This window comes from Amphiprion ocellaris, chromosome 24, assembly GCF_022539595.1.
Source record: "Amphiprion ocellaris isolate individual 3 ecotype Okinawa chromosome 24, ASM2253959v1, whole genome shotgun sequence".
Lineage (NCBI taxonomy): Eukaryota > Metazoa > Chordata > Actinopteri > Pomacentridae > Amphiprion > Amphiprion ocellaris.
The window spans coordinates 18,909,793-18,932,233 of NC_072789.1; the positions used below are offsets into that span (position 1 = coordinate 18,909,793).

At 38.8% G+C, this 22,441-nt stretch overlaps 1 protein-coding gene across 8 annotated transcripts in view; it reads left to right on the forward strand.

The window, feature by feature from the left end:
- agap1 (ArfGAP with GTPase domain, ankyrin repeat and PH domain 1) overlaps nucleotides 1-22,441 on the forward strand; it is a 159,539-nt gene that overhangs the window by 82,949 nt on the left and 54,149 nt on the right. For all 8 annotated transcript variants that reach the window (XM_055008573.1, XM_055008574.1, XM_055008575.1 and 5 more), the window contains 2 exons: nucleotides 10,293-10,397; nucleotides 19,926-20,094. In XM_055008573.1, the coding sequence (XP_054864548.1) occupies nucleotides 10,293-10,397; nucleotides 19,926-20,094 (274 nt within the window). The remainder of the gene's footprint in view (nucleotides 1-10,292; nucleotides 10,398-19,925; nucleotides 20,095-22,441) is intronic.

Sequence of the window (22,441 nt, forward strand, 5' to 3'; positions counted from 1 at the left end):
GACTCAGTATTGATCTAAACTGACTCAGAATTGATCCTAGATGTCTGTAGAGGGTTATCTATCCGTCTTGAGCTTCCTTTCCCGTTCATTTTGAGTCTTTTGGTGGTCTTCCTGCTGGTTCTGGTCTACAGCTGGGACCCCGGCGGCTGGTTAATGTTCCCGCTGACCTCCACGAGTCCTCCCGACTGGGACTCGGACTCGGAGCTGATTAGTGTGGGCTGTAATTGCCTCTCGCGGGGTTGGAGGTTTTGACAAGTGTCGCGGTCCCCCGTCGGCGGCGGCGCTTTGTGAGGAGTCAAATTGGATGCTTAATTCGGCTCTTATTTACCCTGTAATTCATTAGCGCCGGCCGCCATTGGCAGCGGCAGGCTGTAATTTCACGCTTCGCAATAAAAGATGTCTCATAATCTGCTTCATTTAGCAGCCAAAGAATTTAATGAAATTAACTGCGGCCCTAATTAAGACGGTGAATATTAAAGACCTGCTATCAAGCTTTAACGAGGGCGACATGATCCGCCTTCCGCCGGATCGAAAAATATCATTTCCCTGGGAAAGGTTGTCGGCGCTCGGAGCCATTTTGGCCGAGATGACATTTCTGTCATGCACGCTAACCCCTGAAATGAGATTTTTCGGGGGCGGAGGACGTCGCTGCCTTTTTTTTCTCTCCTCCGGTTTGAGAAATAATTAAAACAACGAATACAAGCGTCAATCAAAGAGGGTTTTTCTGAGCGCGCTCATTACGCCGTCTCCACGGAGACCCGGTTTTGTTTGGCGGGAAAGAAGCGTCCCGGCGGTGGCTTTGTTGTCGTGTGTTTGTGTGTGTGTGTGTGTGTGTGTGTGTGCGTGTGTGTGTGTGTGTGTGTGTGTGTGTGTGTGTGTGTGTGTGTGTGTGTGCGTGTGCGTGTGTCACCGTGGCGATGATGATGATGAAGCTGGCTGAAGAGCGACCCGAGGCGGCGACCAGCCTCCTCCTCATCCTCCTCCTCTTCCTCACTGAGGTTTTTAGCTGCTAATGAATTGAGACTGTTGAAGTAAGGTTTGGATAATTGAGTTTCTAATTAATTAACCAGAACTCTCATCAGATAAATCAGCCCCTCATCATCTCATTCTCCTTCTTCTCCTCGTTCTTCTCCTTCTTCTACTTCTTCTCTTTCTCTGTGTTCTTCGTTTTTTTTAGTGTTTTTTTCAAAAAGAAAATGTCAACTAAAGAGATTTTAAGGGACGAGGAGTTCAAGGACAGTGGGAAAGTTGATAATCTGTCATTTTATTGGTTCATTTTTTTGCAGTTTCTGGCTGATAAATGGTGAAATTTTGTCGATTTTGTAAAGACGACATGTCAAACGGAGGATTAATGTGAATAATTAATTCATCACAGAGTAAATAAAATAGAAATATAATAAGTTCTGATCTATCTAATAAGTTCTTGGCTTTCAGGGGAAACTGTCATTTTATAAAATCATGTTTAAGTCATTTTGAAAAAAGTCAATTTAGACCATTTTTAAATCATTAGGGGTGTTTTTATATAATTGTGGACACATTCTTGACTTTTAGGACAAATTTAAACTATTTTGGAAACTGGTGAGTCATAATTAGTTGTTTTGATTCTGGTCAAGTTTGAAGTCCTTCTACTGCCACAGAATTAATATAATAAAATGAAAGTGTAATTTTCGACACGTTCTTGACTTTTATGGTAAACTTTCAGTCATTTTTTTGTCCTTTAGGACACATTTTGAATCATTTTAGAAAACTGTTGAGTCAGTTTGAGTTATTTTGGGAAAATAAGTGAACGTCAACAAATTTTCTATAATTACAGATGTTTTTCAATTATGCTTTTTTATATTTTAGTCCAGTTCTTGTCTTCTAGGGGAAACTTTGAGTAATTTTTGTGTCATTTAGGACAAATTTTGAGTAGTTTGAAGTCATTTTGGACAATTTTCTGTCCACAATTTTTAAATAATAACGGACGTGGTTTTTTGTAATTTCGAACACGTGTTTTAGGGGAAACTTTGAGTCATTTTTATGTCTTTTAGGACAAATTTAAACTGTTTTGCAACCTGGTGAGTTGTAATTAAGTATTGAAACCCATGGGTTTCTTGTTATAATCTGTTTTCGTCCTTGTCAAGTCCTTCTACTGTCACAGAATAAATAAAATATAAATATGATAAGACAAGAGTTGAGTTTAAACTAGTTCTTGTCTTTTAGGAGAAGCTTTTCATCATTTTTGTGTTGTTTAGGACAATATTTGAGTCAATTTGAAGTCAATTTTCTGTCATTTTAGACAATTTTTCCATAATTCAGGACATTTTGGTCATTTCAGACACATTCTTGACTTTTAACGGAAGTTTTGAGTCATTTTAGTAAAACGGTGTTTCAGTCATTTAGAAAAAAATCATTTCAGACAAATTTTCCATAATTATGGATGTTTTTTGTATGTTTTTTTTTTTTTAAAACACATTTTTATCTTTTATGGGAAACTTTAAATCTTTTTTGTGTTCTTTAGGACAAATTTTAAATAATTTTTGAAAACTATTGAGTCAGTTTGAAGTCATTTTGGTTAAAAAAAGTCAATTTCAACAAATTTTCCTTCATTACGGTCGTTTTTTTAATGTAATTTTGGACAAGTTCTTGTCTTTTTGGACAAATTTGAACTGTTTAGTAGTTTAGCAGTTAGTTGGTTTGGTTCTTCTACTGCCACAGAATAAATGTAATAAAGTCCTAATATCTGGTATAAAACCGTTCCTGAAGGTAATCTGTGGTGTTAAAGTGTTGTGTTTGTGCTTCGACCTGCTGATGGGGGTTCAGGCTGATCTCTGGTCTTTTATTGGGCCTCGCTGTCGCCGTGGAGATTACAGGATGATGGATGACCCGGTCGGCGGTCCGGCCGGATCAGATGGTCGCGGCGATATGGCAGTGAGGCGTTCGCTGACACGAAGAACAAAAGACGTGGTCTCTGGGAGGGTTTGTCCAGAAATGTGCTGTCAGGCCTCGGGAGAGTCCATTGTGAGAGCAGAATGGGGGTGATGGAGCGATTAGAGGTTCGTCTGAAATCATCAGGAAGCCTCAGGTCCAACTTCCTGCTAACGAATGACTCCATCCGTCGGCTTCCCTCCAGCCGACGACCTTTTCTGAAGAAGGACGACGGCTGATAATCCCATAATAATCCCACGGCACGGTTTAGGTTGTGTTTCCATTAGTTCTACCTTTTATTTTATTTGTTTATGTCCAAAATGACTCCTCAAGGATCAGAAATGACAAAAACATCTCTAAACTGACTTAATATTTGTTCGAAAGCGTAAAAAACTTGTACAGAATTATTTATAATTGATTCAAGATCACTTAAAATTCATCCAAAATGGCAAAAATGGTCCAAGTATCTGCAAAATTACTTAGAATTTGTCCAGAATTAAAACCGTCTTTTCAAAATTACTCCAGATTTGTCAGAAATTACTTGAAATTTGTTCAAAATGGAACAAAAAACAGTTGAAACTGACTCATTTGTTCAAAATGCTAAAAACTAGTACAGAATTATTCATAGTTTGTCCAGAATGACTTAAAATTGACCGAAAATGGCAAAAATGGTCAAAAAAATTGCTCCAAATTTGTCTGAAATTACTTGAAATTTGTTCAAAATAACTGAAATTCCTAAACTGCTGAACTAAGTTCCTGTTTCTATATGGCTAAACAGACTTTCTATCTTTATGTGACATATTTCTGTCCAAAATGACTCCTAAATGGTTTGACAAAAACTATCTAAACTGACTCAACAATTGTCCAAAACAATCAGAAAAACTTCACAATATGTCCACAGTTACTTACAGATTGTCCAAAATGACAAAAAACTTGTCCAGAATTGCTCAGAATTCATCCAGAATTACTAGAAAATTGACCCAGAATGACTCCAAAATAATCAAACATGTCAAACAACATGTCTAAACTCACTCAAACATTGTGCAAAATGACTCCAAACGGATCAAAATGACCAAATTTTGCCTAAAACTTTTTTCTTTGAAAAACAACTCAGATTCTAAAGACCTTGACCTGAACGTCTCAGCTTTAGTCCAAGGTGACTCAATTCGTCACATTTTATTATTTAAATAACTCAAAACTCTTCTAAAATGACAAAAACGTCGCACATGACTCAAACTTTGTCCAACGTGACTCAACATTTGTCCAAAAAGACTTAAAACGTGTCAAACAAGACTCAACATTTTCCACAACACTTTGAATATTTCCTCAGAAACAGTCTAAACTGACTGAGAATTTATTTTTCCAGATTTATTCAAAAAGTTCTCCAAAATGAACCCAAATTCTTCTCCCGTTTATTTTAATTTTACTTTGTTTCTTCTCCATCTTGGTTGCACCAACTCGGACATCCTCACCAATAGCGCTGGACATTGTTAGACGCCCGACAAATGTCTTCAACTCTTGGATTCCCTCAATCTAGAGACATTTGTTCACCAGAGTTTAGTGTTTTTAAGTATCTTTAAAGACTCTAAAGTCTTTGATTGTTTGTGTCTTCACCCATTCTGGTCGGGCCAAACCAGAAACATCACGATCTCTTCATGGTTTTTGGTTTTGAACCCTTAAACTGATGCTGTTTTTAGAGCAACAAATGTTTAACGAATGTCTCTAGTTCTTGGATTTCCTTGAACTAACAACCGGTTTTCAAGAACAGAGGGTTTCCTGTTGAGTTCAGTGTTTTTTAGGGATCTTTAAAGACTCTTTTACCTTTGATTGTTTCTTTTTAGCTTAGTTCTGGTCCGACCAAACCAGAAACATCACGATCTCTTTATAGTTCTTGGTTTTGAGCCCTTAAAAAAGCCCTTAAAAGACTTAACGAATGTCTTTATCTCTTGGATTTCCTCAAACTACAGACATTTTCTTGCACCACAACCCCACAATACTTGGACAAACTATGAAAGAACTGAACGTCTTCAAGGTACTTTAGTGTTTTTAGGGATGTCTGGAGACTCTAAAATCTTCAGTAGTTTCTTTCTTCATCCATCCTGGTCATACCAACTCAGAGACATCATGGTTTCTTCATGGTTCTTGGTTTTGAACCCTTAAACTGATGCTGTTGGACATTTTTAGACACCAAGTGAAGGTTATCATCTCTTGGATTTCTTTGAACCAGAGACCTGTTTTCAACAACGGAGGGATTCCTGTTGAGTTCAGTGTTTTATATCGACGTCTGTTCTTACTCCTTCACTCTTCTTTGTTTTGAACCTCCCCGATGCCCCCGGACGTCTAACTGATGACTCCATCGTCTTCCTTCCCTCCAGCCGTCGACCTTTTCCTCAGCTCTTCCCAGCGATACTTCACCAGGCCGAGGGTCCTGGAGGGGGAACTATCCCAGGATGTATTTATCCTCCCACATCTATTTTCCACGTGGAGACCTTGTGAGCTGTCATGGCTGCCGCCGGTGTGTTGTCATGACGCCCGGGGAGGTGAATAATGGAGGATATTAGCCGTCAGGAGGGTTCTAGCATTCAATTAGCTTCATCTTGCCAAAGTGACGCTTGTCGTCCTGAGGATGGATGTGCAGATTAATACCAGAGAGCAGGAAATATTTAGTTTAGTCCTCCTCGTTCTGCTCAGCAAAGATTTATTCACCACTTTTTGACGGTAAATGTTGTTGTTTTCCTTCCTTTAAGTGAATAAAACCTTCAGAAAAACAAAGAAAAGGCAACTGAATCAGCTATTCATCAGGCAGAAACTATAAAAGCAGAAAGAATAATCTGATTTATCAGCGCAAGAAGCTGTAAAAACAGAAAAAATCATCAGATTTTCAACTTTCGAACAACCAGCTAGTATCTACAATGTGTGATTCTGTCCAGAAAAGCAACCAGATCTGAATTAAAATAGGGATTTTTCATCAAAATTGACAGAAATATTCAATTTTCTCCAACCAGATTGTCTAAAAAAAAACAAAAAAACTCCTGACCAAAAAATTTTAATTTTGGACGTTTTTTAGTCAGTTTGACAGTTTATTGTTAGTTTGAATAAGTTTAAAGTCTTTTTCTGTGTTACTTTGGGCCCATTTTGAAAATTTTTATAGAAATTTAGACTGAGAGGAAAACCAAAGCTCCCGGATAGATCAAATAAATGCAGCACGGCTCAGAAACAGGGAACAGAGGAGGATGTTGTTGGAGATCCATTCATCACCACAAATCTGCTCTGACCTAAAACAACCAACACTGGAGAAAACAGAGGCTCCACATGATGTAGATTTTCATTATTTGCTTTTTTAAAATTTATTTTGTTTCACTTTTTGAGATTTTTGTCATTTTTGACAAATTTGGAGTCATTAGGGACCAATATTCAGTTTTTCTGAACAACTTTAAACCATTTTAGACAATAGTTTTGACAAGTTTTGAGTCATTTTCCACCATTTTAGGTTGTAGATTTTGGTTGGACGAGTAGTTTCAGATTTGTTCCTGTTTTTGTCGTTTTGAATTTGTTTGTTGTACTCTGGAAACACTGCCTGCAGTTCACCAGAAAACAGATTTTTTTGTCCTCCGACTGTTGGTCACAGCCGAGTCATTCCTGGTTTCTTGTTTTTGCCGAGGACCTGAGAATTTTTACATTTTTACAGAATGTAGTTATAGCAAACGGTTCATTTTTGGTGAATTTTGAAGTGAGACGTTTGGAATAAAGTGATTCTGAGGATCTTTGGTTGATGTTTTTGATTCTTCTGGGTGGTTTTCAGGTTCTGTTGGTTCTGATTTATCAGATCACAGCTTTAGAGGTTTCCATCTGATCATGTTTGTTCTGTCGGCTGCAGATTAATCAGTTTGATTGATTAGAGCTGGTCAGATCCCAGCAGAGCCGAGGCGTCCTAATTGATGCCGGTTAGAAGATGAACACCCACCGTCCGTCTCCGCCCGCTAACGGTCGCTAACAGTTGCTAAGAGGCGCTAATGAATGATCCGCTGGTCGGACGATGGCGGCAGATTTCATTTCCAGCAGCAGGAAACTCGTCAAATGGAGTCTGAGACGCTGCAGAAGGCCCTGAATGCACCGCGGCGTGGTGCATTCACTGTCAGGCAGAACAGCAAGATGAGTCAGTTTGGTAAAAATGGTGGTTCGGTGGCGGCTTCGGACTCATTTCAGAACAATTTGGGGACATTTAGGACAAATTTGACGTCACTTTAGATGAGTTTCAAGTCTTTTGGATTTTTGGGGGGAATTTTGCCCTAATTTCGTTGTTTTAGAGGGAAAATTTGTCATTTTGACAACACAAGTTTGACAGAGTTCGAGGAATTTGGTCCAACTTTCAGTTATTTTCAAAAAGTTTCAAAACTTTTAGATATTTTTGCCATTTTGGATCAATTTTGAGACATTTTGGACGCATTTATAACAGTCAATTTAGATTCTTCTTGAGTGATTTCAGACAAATTTTCAAACTTTAAATCACTGTTTGTCACTGTAGTTGTCTTCTAGGACGTTTTTTTATGACTAATTTTGAGTCATTTTGGAGAAAAAATGGAAATTATTGTTATTTTTGGATAATTTTGAGTCATTCTGCAAAAGCAATGAATCATTTTGGTTTGATTACTGATTTTTTTTGAGTTATTTGACAATTTGAGTCATTTAGGACAAGCTTTAAATCCTTCGGGACAAACTATTTGTCATGTTGGACCAGTTCTTGTCTTTTAGGACATTTTTTATGACAAATTTTGAGTCACTTTGAGGAAGAAATGGGTCATTTTGGTCGAGTTATTGTTATTTAGGACAGTTTTTTAAGAAAGTTTTGAATCATTTAGATTTTTTGCCATTTTGGATTAAATTTTGAGTTGCATTGGACACATTTTGTTGTTTCAGACAAACTTTGGGACATTTTTTGTATCATTTAGGAGAATCTGTCATATTGGACAAATGTTGACTCTTTTTATAATTTTTTTGTTAATTAAGACAAATTTCAAGTCGTTAATGACAGGTTTTGAGTCATTTTTTAAAGTTTAAATCTTTTAGATTTGTTTTGCCATTTTGGATAAATTTTGAGTTGTTTCAGAAAAAATTAGCTGTTTTGGAAAAGTCTTTGTCTTTAAGGACATTTTTTCAAACGAATTTTGAGTCATTTGGGGTAAAAAAACAAAAAAAAAAGGGTCATTTTGGTGTGATTATTGTCTTTTTTTGGGGGGACAAATTTCAAGCAGGTTGGATTTTTTTGCCGTTGTGGATTAAATTTCGAGTTGTTTTGGACACATGTTATTTCAGACAAACTTTGGAACATTTTTATATCATTTAAGACAATTTTCAAGTGATTTGAAAAAATCTGAGTCATTTAGGAGAATCTTTTGTAATTTTGGACAAATGTTGAATCATTATATTCAGTTTTTTTGTTAATTAAGACAAATTTCAAGTCGTTCATGACAGATTTTGAGTCATTTGCTGAAGAAATAAGTCAAATTTTTGTCAAATTTCATTTCAGATAAATGTGCAGTCAGGTTTGTGTCTCTTAGGACAAGTATTGAATCATTTTATATAGTTTTTGTCATTTACGACACATTTTAAGTCATTTTTGGGGAAAACAGTATAATTATGGAAAATAATTTGTTATTTAGGATGTTTTTTGGACAAATGTTGAGTCATTTTCTGTGATTTTCTTGTTACCTCGGTCAGATTTAAGTGGTTTAGGACGTATTTCGTGTTTCGTACGGTCTTTAGTTCTGTTCTGTTCCACACGAACAACTCGACGGTTATTAAATTAGAGCAGAACTCTGGGAGGAATCCATTATTTCAGACGTTTCACTTCCTCCTTTGTCACTCTGAGGTTCCGTCGTCTCGTTATGTCGCCACCAATTACCTCCAGCGAGCCGTCGGTGGCGGCGAGGGTCAGCGCCGGCCGAGCGCCGTCACCGACCAGCCGGACTCCATTAACACGCAGTTAATGGTGCCCGGGTCCAGGAAGTGACACGCGTGGCAGCGCCGCTGTAATTGCTAATCAGCGGACGGTTTTATCCACTCGCCTTCGCTGTGACCTTCTCTAATGAATTCGGCTGACGGAGCGTTAACAGGAAGAAGATTCCTCGTTACCGAGCGTCCAATCAGACGGCGGTTTTACTCACCGTTCATCTGCTGACTGCTGATGTCATAAATACCATTTATCACGTGTTTGTGGTCGTTAAAATCTAAAAGGTTTCAGTCACTCAGCACTTGGTTTGAGTCACTTGTGTCAATTTAGGACAAATTCTCAGTAAATATCATTATTATCGAGTCATTCTGTCATATTTAGAGTCTTTCAGGACAATCTGTGTTCCATTCTTAGTTATTCAGGAGAAATTCTTGTAATTTTCTCTAGATTTTGTGTGATTTTGGACAATTTTATATAATTTAAGACAAATGCTGAATCGTGTAGGACCAACATTGTATCATTTAAAACTAATTTAAAGTCATTCTCAGCAAGTTCTTGTTATCCAGAGAAAATGTTGCGTCTTTGATGATGAGTTTCGATGGTTTTAGAATGGTTTTAGACTGGTATTGTTCCTTTTTTTGACTGGGTTTAGCCTGTCTTAGGTGGGTCTTTTTGAAGACTTTTTTTAAACACAAGAACACCAAACCTGCCATCACGCATGGAGGTGACAGTATCATGCTCTGGGACTTTCTAGAAGTGCTTCTGGACTGGTTTCAGACTGTATGTTGAACTGGTTCTGGGCTTTCTAGGGACTGGACCAGGACCAGATGCAGTGTAAAATAAATCCTAAACCAACTTTAAATCACATCCACAACCAGGAGAACCAAGACTGAAATCAAACAAAAACCAGTCCCAAGAAAGTCCAGAACCAGTCCAACATACAGTCTGAAACCAGTCCTAAATCAGAAAGACGACAAATCTAGTTGAACGGCACAAATTCTGGTGCCGTTCAACTAGATTTGTTGTCTTTCCGACTCAGATTTGAGTCAGTTAAATTGATAGTATAATGATACTGCCACCTCCATGCTTGACAGTAGGGATTGTGTCCAGAGGAGTTGAAGATCGACCAGAAGATTGAAACCTCGATCCGTATTTCCAGAAGACCTTTAATAAATCTATCAAAGAACCAAAATTCATGATTGTTTGTCCTGTGATTCAATGATTCCTCAACAGGAAGTTCTGAGTTCCAGAAGTCTTAAGCCGTAGACGGAACCTTTGGTTCAACGGCTGTGTTTCAAGTCGTTAAAGTTGTGTTTCTGTGTCATTTTGAACAAACTGAGCGACTCTGACTGAGTTCCTCCATAATAATAAGTAATAATTAGTACTAATAAATAATAAGTGATAATAAATGAACTTCCTGTTTGTGTGTCTTCAGGGGATGCTGCTGAAGAGGAGTGGGAAGTCCCTCAACAAGGAGTGGAAGAAGAAGTACGTGACGCTGTGCGACAACGGACTGTTGACCTACCATCCCAGTCTACATGTAGGATGCACAACACACACACACACACACACACACACACACACACACACTGTGTTGATGGTTTGTGTACTAATTAGCGCTCGTCGTCTGTTTGCTAACGTCATCTCTGATGATGTGAAGTTGGGCGCTAATGTTTTTGCTAATTGCCCTGACATTCTGCCCCACCGCCGCTTTATTACCCCACACACGCACACACACACACACACACACACAAACACACACACACACACACATACACACCTATTCATGTTCTGTATTAACAGGTTTTTCTGTTTACTTCATGATCGTTTGTGTCATTTAGGACAAAGTTTAACTCATTTATGTTCATTTTGGACTCATTTTTGTCATTTATCGCAAAATTTGAGTCATTTATTATAAAATCAGACTTATTTATGACAAATTTGATTAATTTATTGTTGATTTAGAGTAATTCTGGACAGATTTTTGTCAATTATCCAAATATTTAATCATTAATGATGAATTTTGAGTCATTTCTTATTAAATTTGACTTCTTCTGGACAAATTTTTGTCAATTATCGTAAACTTTGAGTAATTTATTAAAAATTCTGACTTATGTATTATCATTTTTAGTCATTTATTAATAACTGATTCATAATAGACAAATGTTTGTCAATTATTATATATCAGTAATTACTGATGGATTTTGTGTCATTTGTCCTACATTTTGAGAGATTTCTGATAAAATACATTTTTCATTTATTATTAATTTTGACGCATCTGGGATGGTTTTGGTGAATTATTGTAAATTTTAATCATTTGTTATAAATTCTTAGTTATTGTTAATTTTGAGTCATTTATTATCATTTATGGGTCATTTATTATTGTTTTTGAGTCATTTTGACAGATTTCTGTCATTTATCGTAAATTTTGAGTCTGAGTTTGGACAGATTTTTATCCTTTATCATTTTTGTTATTTATGATGACATTTGAATCATCTATGATACATTTTTGCATAATCTATGTTCTGTATTAACAGGTTTTTCTCATTAATTCATCAATTTGTGTCATTTAGGACAAAGTTTGACTCATTTATATTTATTTTGGACTAATTTTTTGTCATTTATCCTACATTTTTAGTCATTTATTATTAATTTTGAATCATCTGTGGCTTTTTTTTGTCAATTATCGTACATTTTCAGTCATTTGTTATAAATTCTGAGTTACTTATTATTAATTTTTAGTCATTTATGACAAACATTCAGTCATATTTGACAGATTTTTATCATAGATCTTGAGTCAGTTATAACAAATTTGGAATCATTAATGACAAATTTCTAGTAATTTGTCCTCAAATTTGAGTCATTTTGAATTGTAAGCACACATTTATAGTCAATGATGATGGATTTTGACAGATTTTTGTCCTTTATGATGAAATGTAAGTCATGTGTGATAAGCTTCTGAGTCATTCATTATTAATTTTGGCTGATATCTTGGGCAGAGGTTTGTCAATTATCGTTCATTTGTAGTCATTAGTGATGAATTTTGGCAGATTTTTGTCATTTCTGATCAATTTTTAGTCGTGTAAGACGATTATTGATTTATTTACGAGCAAGTTTGAATAATTGATCTTGAAGTTTAAGTCATATGTGGCAATTTAAGTTATTTATGATGAATTTCTTTGTAATATATCATACATTTTGAGTCATTCATGTTGGAATTTAAGTTAGTTATGACCATTTTTAGTCATTTATTTTAAATTTTGACTCTTCTTGGACAGGTTTTTGTCAATTATTGTATGCTTTTGTAATTTATAATCAATTTTTAGCTGTGTATGATAATTTTAGGTTCCATTATGAGCAATTTGAATCATTTGTGACATTTATGAGGCATTTATGGTAACTATTGAAAGGATTTTGACTCATTTTGGACATATTTCTGTCATTTATCATACATTTTGAGTCCTTTATGATGTGTTTTTTAAATCATTGATGTGTTGAGTTTCTGTCTTTGAGGACAGGTTTGAAGTCATGACAGTTTTCGTTGAATTTTGAGTTTTTCTGGACGTTTTTGTCATTTAGACGATGATAAAGAGTCAGCGGGAGGAGGTCTGGGTGGATGGAGGGTTCGCAGAACGCCTCATCTTTGTTTTTAATAGGTTTGTTTAATGTTTGTGTTGAGTTCCAGTGGGTTCCAGTGTCAGATCATCTGCAGTAGTTTGAGTCTGAGCAGCATTAAAGGATGAATAATGGAGGGTTGAGGGTTTCATTCCGCCTGCAGCTGAGACGTTTCCCGGCAGCAGCTGATGCAGTAAATTAGTGTTAAAACTCGTCAGTTAACGCGTCAACACAAACCGCCTGCAGCATCACAATGCCAGGTTTCCATCCTCAGCCTCGCATCTGCAGCCCGGCCGTCAATTAGCGTGTTTGCGGAGGCTAATCGAATGAAACCCAATCAGCGCCGCTAATTGCCCGACTATGTGCAAAGAAATCACATTAATGTCGCTAATTAAGTGGATGGCAATAGATGCCTCCTAATTGGCCAGAAAAGAGAGAAGATCAGATTGTTTTTATCTGCTCGGTGACAGCAGCAGATTTTAGAGCTGAACGAACTGAACGTACGGAAAGTTCTAGTCGCTGGTTTCAACCTGAGAAATAAAGTTAAAGATTCTCTGAACATCAAAAAGGAAACGTTCAGATGTTGGAGGTTCTTCAGCCAAACATTCAAGAGTTCTGGACTGGTTTTAGACTGGTTCTGGAATGGTTTTAGACTGGGTCTGGACTGGTTTTAGACTGGTTCTGGACTGGTTGTAGTTTTGGTGTTGGACTAGACTCACATTGGTTTTGGACTGGTTTTAGGCTGGTGTTGTAGTTGTAGACTGGTTTTGTATTGGTTATAGACTGGTTCTGAACTGGTTTTATACTGATTTTAGATTTGGTGTTGGACTAATTGTAGACTGGTGTTGGACTAGTTGTCAACTGGTTCTGGACTGGTTTTGGACTAGTTTTATACTGTTGTTGGAATAGTTGTAGACTGGTTTTAGACTGGTTGTGGACTGATTTTAGACTGGTTTTAGATTTGGTGTTGGACTCGTTGTATACTGGTTTGTACTAGTTTAAGACTAGTTCTGGACTGGTTTTAAACTGGTTTTAGATTTGGTGTTGGACTAGTTGCACTCTGGTTTTGGACTGGTTTTAGACTAGTTCTAGACTGGTTTTAGGCTGGTGTTGGATTTGCTGTTGGATTAGTTGTAGACTGGTTCTGGACTGGTTCTAGGCTGGTTCTGAGCTGGTTCTGGGCTAGTTTTAGACTGTTTTTGGACAGGTTTTGCATTTGGTTTTAGACTAATTTTGGACTGGTTTTAGACTGGTTCTCGTCTGGTTTTGGACTTGTTTTAGACTGGTTTTAGACTTGTCCTGGTCTGGTTTTAGACTGGTTCTAGTTTGGTTTTGGACTTGTTTTAGACTGGTTCTCATCTGGTTTTGGACTTGTTTTAGACTGGTTCTAGCCTGGTTTTAGACTGGTTCTAGCCTGGTTTTAGACTGGTTTTAGACTGGTTTTGGACTGATTCTAGACTTTTTGGACCGTTTTGGGAAACCTTAGTTGGACTCATGTTAAATTTGTCCTGGACTGGTTCTGGACTTGTTTTTTTAATATTATTATTATTATTATTATTATTATTATTATTATTATTATTATTATTATTATTATTATTATTATTATTATTATTATTATTATTATTATTAATAAAATTCTATTTTTATTTTAAATTGAAAAGGCAAATTATTACAATTCCAAACATATCTTCTTTGCAGCACCAAAGACTATGTTGTCTTTCCAATATTTTCATTTTTTACGTCACTCTTTTTTTTTTATAGCAGAGGAACAATAGAACGGGGTGCCAGCCATTTGTAATCATCTTCACAACAATTGAGAGAAAAAAATTTAGACAAAGAACGCTGATTGTGTCTAGTTTTGGGTAGATTCAAGTGAAATCATGCCTTATGGCTTCTACAAACTCAGTCCATTTAGTCCAAATCTTGTAGAACTTCTCTTTTTGCACTTTCAGGGAAAATGTCAACATTTCATTAACGTGAACCTCGTGTATAATATCAGTCCATTCCTCAATAGTGGGAGGTTCCACTTTTAGCCATTTTCTCATAACGATTTTCTTAATCGTTGCCACTAATATACCAAGTTGGACTTGGTTTTTACAGTTTTTTTGGACCTTGGTTGGACTTGGTTTGCGTACGGTTTGGACTTGTTTGGATTGGTTTTTGTGCGTCTTAGCTGGACTTGGTTTGGACAGGTTCTGGACTTGGATTGTATTTGGCGTCGGACTGGTTTAGTTCTGTTTTTCTGATCCTGATTTGGATTCCATCTGAACTAGAAGCAGCTCCGTCATCTTGTCCATCGGTGACCTTCAGCTCCTCTTCTCCTTCTTCATGTTCTTCTTCATGTTCTCCTTCGTCATGTTCTTCTTCTCCTTCATCATCTTCTTCATGTTCTTCTTGTTCTTCTCCTCCTTTATCTGCCGCTGTGTCTCCGTCCATCGATCGTGTTTTGGACGAGCTCTTTATGGATTCATGTTTCTCTCGCTGTCAGCAGTATCCGGCTCTCTGTTCACGTTACATTTGTCTCCGCCGTTTAACCGTCCATTTATACCCAGAACACACACATTATAGCACACACACACATCACAACACACACACACACCGATCACCACCTGCTGTCGATACAAACATCCGTCCTGGACGCCGCCGTGACTCTCGGCCGATGATGAAAGCTCTGCGATGCAAATGGAGACTCAATTACCTCGGTCAATCTGTCGGAGGGAGTGTGTGTGTTACTGTGTGTGTGTGTTATAATGTGTGTGTTGTAATGTGTGTGTGTGTGTGTTGTAATGTGTGTGTGTGTGTGTGGAGGGTTTACCCAGCAGGCCTCTGGCTCGAGGACTCTCCAGTGGCTTGTTAAGACGCCGTCGAGAGCACTTGGCTTTGAATTGGCCTTTTGTCAGCCGAGCTGCCAGAGGGAGGCTCCGAGTGTTCTAGTCTTTTCTAGTGGTGCTGTAATGTGGTTCTAATGATGTTCTAACGGAGTGTGTGTGTTCTATGCTGTTCTAGTGGTGCTGTAATGTGGTTCTAATGATGTTCTAACGGAGTGTGTGTGTTCTATGCTGTTCTAGTGGTGCTGTAATGTGGTTCTAATGATGTTCTAATGGAGTGTGTGTGTGTTCTATTCTGTTCTAGTGGTGCTGTAATGTGGTTCTAATGATGTTCTAACAGAGTGTGTGTGTTCCGTGCTGTTCTAGTGGTGCTGTAATGTGGTTCTAATGACGTTCTAATGGAGTGTGTGTGTGTTCTATTCTGTTCTAGTGGTGCTGTAATGTGGTTCTAATGGAGTGTGTGTGTTCTATTCTGTTCTAGTGGTGCTGTAATGTGGTTCTAATGATGTTCTAATGGAGTGTTTGTGTGTTCTAGTCTGTTCTAGTGGTGCTGTAATGTGGTTCTAACGATGTTCTAATGGAGTGTTTGTGTGTTCTAGTCTGTTCTAGTGGTGCTGTAATGTGGTTCTAATGATGTTCTAACGGAGTGTGTGTGTTCTATGCTGTTCTAGTGGTGCTGTAATGTGGTTCTAATGATGTTCTAACAGAGTGTGTGTGTTCTATGCTGTTCTAGTGGTGCTGTAATGTGGTTCTAATGATGTTCTAATGGAGTGTGTGTGTTCTGTGCTGTTCTAGTGGTGCTGTAATGTGGTTCTAATGACGTTCTAATGGAGTGTGTGTGTGTTCTATTCTGTTCTAGTGGTGCTGTAATGTGGTTCTAATGATGTTCTAATGGAGTGTTTGTGTGTTCTAGTCTGTTCTAGTGGTGCTGTAATGTGGTTCTAACGATGTTCTAATGGAGTGTTTGTGTGTTCTAGTCTGTTCTAGTGGTGCTGTAATGTGGTTCTAATGATGTTCTAACGGAGTGTGTGTGTTCTATGCTGTTCTAGTGGTGCTGTAATGTGGTTCTAATGATGTTCTAATGGAGTGTTTGTGTTCTAATGCTGTTCTAGTAGTGTTCTAATGTGATTCTAATGATGTTCTAATGGAGTGTGTGTGTGGTCTATTGCCGTTCTAGTGGTGCTGTAATGTGATTCTAATGATGTTCTAACAGAGTGTGTGTGTTCTAGTCTGTTCTAGTGGTGCTGTAATGTGGTTCTAATGATGTTCTAACAGAGTGTGTGTGTTCTAGTCTGTTCTAGTGGTGCTGTAATGTGGTTCTAATGATGTTCTAATGGAGTGTGTGTGTTCTATGCTGTTCTAGTGGTGCTGTAATGTGGTTCTAATGATGTTCTAATGGAGTGTGTGCATGTTCTATTCTGTTCTAGTGGTGCTGTAATGTGGTTCTAATGATGTTCTAACAGAGTGTGTGTGTTCTAATGCTGTTCTAGTAGTGTTCTAATGTGGTTCTAATGATGTTCTAACAGAGTGTGTGTGTTCTAATGCTGTTCTAGTGGTGCTGTAATATGGTTCTAACAGACTGTGTGTGTTCTAGTCTGTTCTAACAGTGTTCTAATGCTGTTCTAACAGAGGGTGTGTTCTAACAGCTTGTGTTCTAACAGAGTGGTTTTAGACTGGATTTTAGGCTTGGTTATGGTCTGGTTTTTGGTATATTTCTGGTTTGGGTGTAGACCTGGTTGTAAATCGGTTTTAGCAAATTTTGGACTGGTTTAAACTGGATTTGGACTAATTTTAGACTTGGTTTTGGTCTGGTTTTAGATGTATCTCTGGTTTGGTTGTAGACCTGGTTGTAAACTGGTTTTAGACTGGATTTGGACTCATTTTAGACTTGGTTGTGGTCTGGTTTTAGATGTGTCTCTGGTTTGGTTGTAGACCTGGTTGTAAACTGGTTTCAGCAGGTTTAAGGCTGTTTATTGATTGGATTTTGATCTCATTTTAAATGGCTTTTGGCTTGGTTGCAGAGTCTTTCTTGTCCAGTCTTAGACCTGGCCTTGGACTAGTTTTCGACTTGGTTTTGGACTGGGTTCAGACAGATGTTGGTTTTGTTTAAAACTGATTGCAGAGTGGTTTAGGACTAATTTTATGCTGGTCCTAGACTTGGGTTTGGACTGGATTTGAAGTTAGGTTTTGTTCTTACTTTCAGACCAGTTTTTAACTGTTCCTACCTGGTCTTGGAGCTTCTTGTAGATCCAGATGTTTCTTTATGGCTGTGGTTCAATGTTTGGGTTTGTTGTTCTGCTGCTGGAATAATTTAAGATGTTCTGATGTTTCTAAACTTTAGCTCATTGCTGCAGCAAGTCTGAGGAATCGAACATTTGTGTTTCTTCTCGTTGATATTGTTCCGATAAACAGCCGTCTGCCTCGTAAAACTCGCCGTCTAATGGATGCTGGAGGTTTTAATGGTTTTAATCCGACCCAGCGGGCCGCCAGAGCTTTGTTTGTGCTCGCCTCCTTCATGTGAAGAGGAGGCCGACCTCCCATGATGCTCTGCTCCTCTGAGGTCACGGCGGCCTGCGGAGGGGGTGGATTTAACAAGCGCCTCTCGTCGGTCATTAACACCTCTCCTCGGCTTTTCATTCCGCCGTCTGATCCTCGCCGTCCAGATCGCCGGGCGCCTCGTCGTCGGAGGCGTCTGACGGCGCCGCTGCTCTTCTTCCGGGCGTGTCGGCGAGCGGGCGGAGCCAATCAGAGCCGGAGTGTTTGGCCACTTGAGCGCCGCTTTAAGGGATTAGTGCAGCTTTGTTTCCATTGTAGGACGTGGAGCTTTGGGAGCGTTATTATCGCACTAATCCTCCTGATGTGGAGGAGACCCTCACTGCTGCTCCAACATCATTACCAGGACTCCCAGTAAAAGTCAAACATTCAAGCCTCCAAATGGTTTCACAGCTCTGGAAAGGCCTCTTTCATTCTATTTCCACTCTAAAGAAGCTGTGAAACATCTGAATGCTCGGTTTAAAGATGGAAATCTGCAGGAATCGGGATTTTAGAGCTCAACAGATGTATTCAAGTCTCAGAAACAGAGACTCATGTTCTTTCTGTTTATTCACAGTTTTTATCAGCAGCTTTATCCTCAATAAAACCTTTAGAGACTGAAACTAGAGGAACATCCAGAGGTCAGGACATGAACAGTTCCTGGACTAGTTCTAGTTCTGGTTTTAGACTGGCTTTAGACTGGTCTGGGACTGGTTGTAGACTTGTTTTTGGACTGGTTTTTGATGTAGTTTTGGACTGGTTCTAACCTTGATTAAGGGACTGGTTAGGTCTTGATCATTGGATTGGTTCTAAACCTGAATATTGGACTGGTTCTAACCTTGGTTATTGGACTGGTTCTAAACCTGATTATTGGACTGGTTCTAACCTTGATCATTGGATTGGTTCTAAACCTGATTATTGGACTGGTTCTAACCTCGGTTATTGGACTGGTTCTAGCCTTGATTATTGGACTGTTTCTAACCTTGATTATTGGACTGGTTCTAACCTTGGTTATTGGACTGGTTCTAGCCTTGATTATTGGACTGGTTCTAACCTTGATTATTGGACTGGTTCTAATCTTGGTTAATAGACTGGTTCTAGACTTGGTGATTGGACTGGTCCTAGTCTTGATTATTGTACTGGTTCTAGGCTTGGTTATTGGACTGGTTCTAGTCTTGGTTATTGGACTGGTTCTATCCTAGATTATTGGACTGGTTCTAGTCTTGGTTATTGGACTGGTTCTAGTCTTGATTATTGGACTCGTTCTAGACTTGGTTATTGGACTGGTTCTAGTCTTGATTATCGGACTGGTTCTATCCTAGATTATTGGACTCGTTCTAGCCTTGGTTATTGGACTGGTTCTTATCTTGATTATTGAACTGGTTCTAGTCTTGATTATTGGACTGGTTCTAACCTTGGTTATTGGACTGGTTCTAGTCTTGATTATTGGACTAGTTCTAGACTTGATTATTGGACTTATTGGACTAAGCGGGGCTTTGGGCTACTTTTAGATATTTGATGTAGCTTCAGACTGGTTAGAGACTTGGTTTTAAACTGGTTTTGGACGTTCTTTAAGACAGGTTTCAGATTAGCTTTTGATTTGTCTGAGACGTGGTTTTTGACTGGTTTTAAAATGGTTTTTGATTTAGTTTTCTGAACTGGTTTTGGTTGTAGTTTTTAGTTGCTTCGAGAATTGGTTTTAGACTGGTTTGAAACCGGCTTTAGATTTGTTTTAATTGGGTTTTGGTCTAATTTTGGATGTAGTTTTTGGCTAGTTCTAGATTTGGTTTTGGACTAGTTTTAAAACAGGTTTTTGGACTGGTTGATTTGACTTGGACTTTGGACTGGTTTTAGAATGGTTTTAGATTGGTTTGGGACTGGTTTTAAACTGGTTTCTGGTTGGTTTCAGATCATCATCTTTCCACTCTAAACACGGTTAAACACGTTGATGTTTCAGAGAATAAAAATCTTCATGAATCAGGACTTTGAGCTTCTTTGTGTCTGCGATGCGTCACAGAACTCGACGTTCTCAGACTTTGCTAACCTCCAGACCAGATGGAGAACACTTTAACCATCTGCCTCTTCTTCTTCAGGACTACATGCAGAACGTCCACGGGAAGGAGATCGACCTGCTGAGGACCACGGTGAAGGTTCCCGGTAAACGGCCTCCTCGAGCTGTTTCCACCTGCGCCGCCGTGCCGAGTCCCAAAACCAACGGCCTGACCAAGGACATGAGCAGCCTGCAGCTCGGACAGAACCCAGGTGAGTCCAGAACCTCCTGGAACCCTCAGAAACTGGGTCCTGTTGGCATTTTAATGCTAAAAAAATGTGCGTTTTTACATCTCAGCATCTGACCTAAAAAACAAGATTTGTGCTTTTAGATGACGCTTCAACCAAACACTTGTTGGATTTTTTTTACCACATCCAACAGTTTTTCTTCTACATCGGTGGTCTTAAAAAGAAGCATTTCAGGTTCCTCAGAAACACAAAAGAACATTAAATAGTTTGACATTTATTTCGGTTTTTATTTTGTATCATGGAAAACTCTTCAGTACCTTTTACTTTCACGTAAAGCTGGGTTTCTAAAACTATAGTTTTATGTAAATAAAACTGAACTGAGCTGAATCTGTGGAGCCTGAATGTTTTTTTAGACGTTGAATTATCTAATCTATGCTTCCATTTTTTCACTCAGCTGTTTGTCCAGGTCATGTTTAAAGACTAACTAAGAGTATTTTCAGGAACCGTTTATCATCTCGTCACTGGTTTCTGGACCTGGTTTTGTTCTGGTTAGAGGCTGATAAAACAGTTTCATGGTGGCTCTCAAGAGATTTATAGATTTGGCTTTGGACTGATTTTAAACTGGTTTTTAACTTGGCTTTGCAATAGTGTTTGACTGGTTCAGACTTGGTTTTTGACTGATTTTAAACTAGATTTGGATGTTTCAGTCTGGTTTTGGACTTAAATCTGTGGATGTTCTCAGTCATCCAGGTCATGATAAGTCTCAAGCAAGCATAAGTTATGGCAACTGGACTAACCTCGTGTGAGTTTTGGACTTAGTTTTGGACTGGTTTTAAAGTTGGTGTTAGACCGCTCCTTTCTAGACTTGGTTTTGGTCTGGAACCAGACAGGACTTGGACGGATTTTAGACTGGTTTAAGACTGTTTTGGAATATTGTAGGCTGGTTTTGAACTTGATCTCGCAGTTTGCTTTGGACAGGTTCTAAAATTAGAGTAAGACTTGGCTTTGGCTGGATTTGGATGTGTTTTAGACTTGGTTCTGAACTTAGTTTTAAACAGGTTTTGGACTGTTTTTAAACTGATTTTAGACTTGGTTCTCCATTGGTGTTAGACTGGTGTGTACTTGGTTTTAGAGTTAGTTTTGGACTACTTTTAATCTGGTTCTGGACTGATCTTAAACTAGTTCTGGACTTACTTGTGGAGTTAAATTAGACATAAATAAGATTGTAAATGTATTCAAAATTCAGTTAATATTAAAAAAAATATTGGAGTTAAATTGAATCTAATAAAACATGAACTCAGCGACTCTTTTGCCGACATCCTCCATGAACAAACGTATTTAAATCTGGAGTAAACAGACCTAAACGGATCAACACAATCGCCCCATTATCCCGTCGCGTTCATTTCCTAATTGTGCTGCTAATCGCTGCTGCTGTTCTGTGATCGTAAACGCCGGCGTGTTTCCTGAATCAATAAAGGTTGATTGAAAGAGGCGCCGTGACAATAAAAGACACGAGTTCAGCCTTGAAACGCACAAAACGCTGCTGATCACCTGGAGGAGGACGTCGTAAAACAAAAGGTGCAGAGAGGCTGAAATCAGACGCACAACTGCACAGCTACACACAGACACACAACCACACACAGACACACAATCACACACTGGGATCCAGGAGGCCCGAGCTAATAGCATGAATATTCAGTGAGCCGTACTCCGTGTACTAATTACTGTCATGAATATTAATGCAATCAGAGCCGAGGCTCCGTTCAGGCAGCAAGAAATGAGCTGTAATGAGGCTGGGGGAGGACGGGGGAGGACGGGGGAGGATGGAGGAGGCTGGAGGAAGATGAGGAGGATGGGGGAGGAAGAGGGAGGCAGGGGAAGCTGGAGGAGGATGGGGGAGGACGAGGGAGACGGGGAAGAATGGGAGGCTGGTACAGACTGGAGGAGAATGGGGGAGAATGGAGGAGGATGGGGAGAATGGGAGAGGATGGTGGAGAAGGGAGGAGGATGGTGGAGAATGGGGGAGGATGGGGAGACTGGAGGAGGATGGGGGAGAATGGAGGAGGATGGTGGAGAATGGGGGAGGATGGGGAGACTGCACTAAAAGTATAAAAACGAGCTAGCTACACAACTAAGGTCATAAACACAGCTAGCTACACAGTTAATGTCATAGAAAGAAGCTAATTAAACAGCTAAAGTCATATAAAGTAGCTAACTACACAACTAAAGCCTTAGAAAAGAGCCAACTGCAAAGCCGAAGTCATAGACAGAAACTAACTACACAGCTAAAGTCATAGACAAAGGCTAACTACACAGCTAAGGTCATAGAGAGAAGCTAACTACACAGCTAAAGTCATAGACAGAAGCTAAC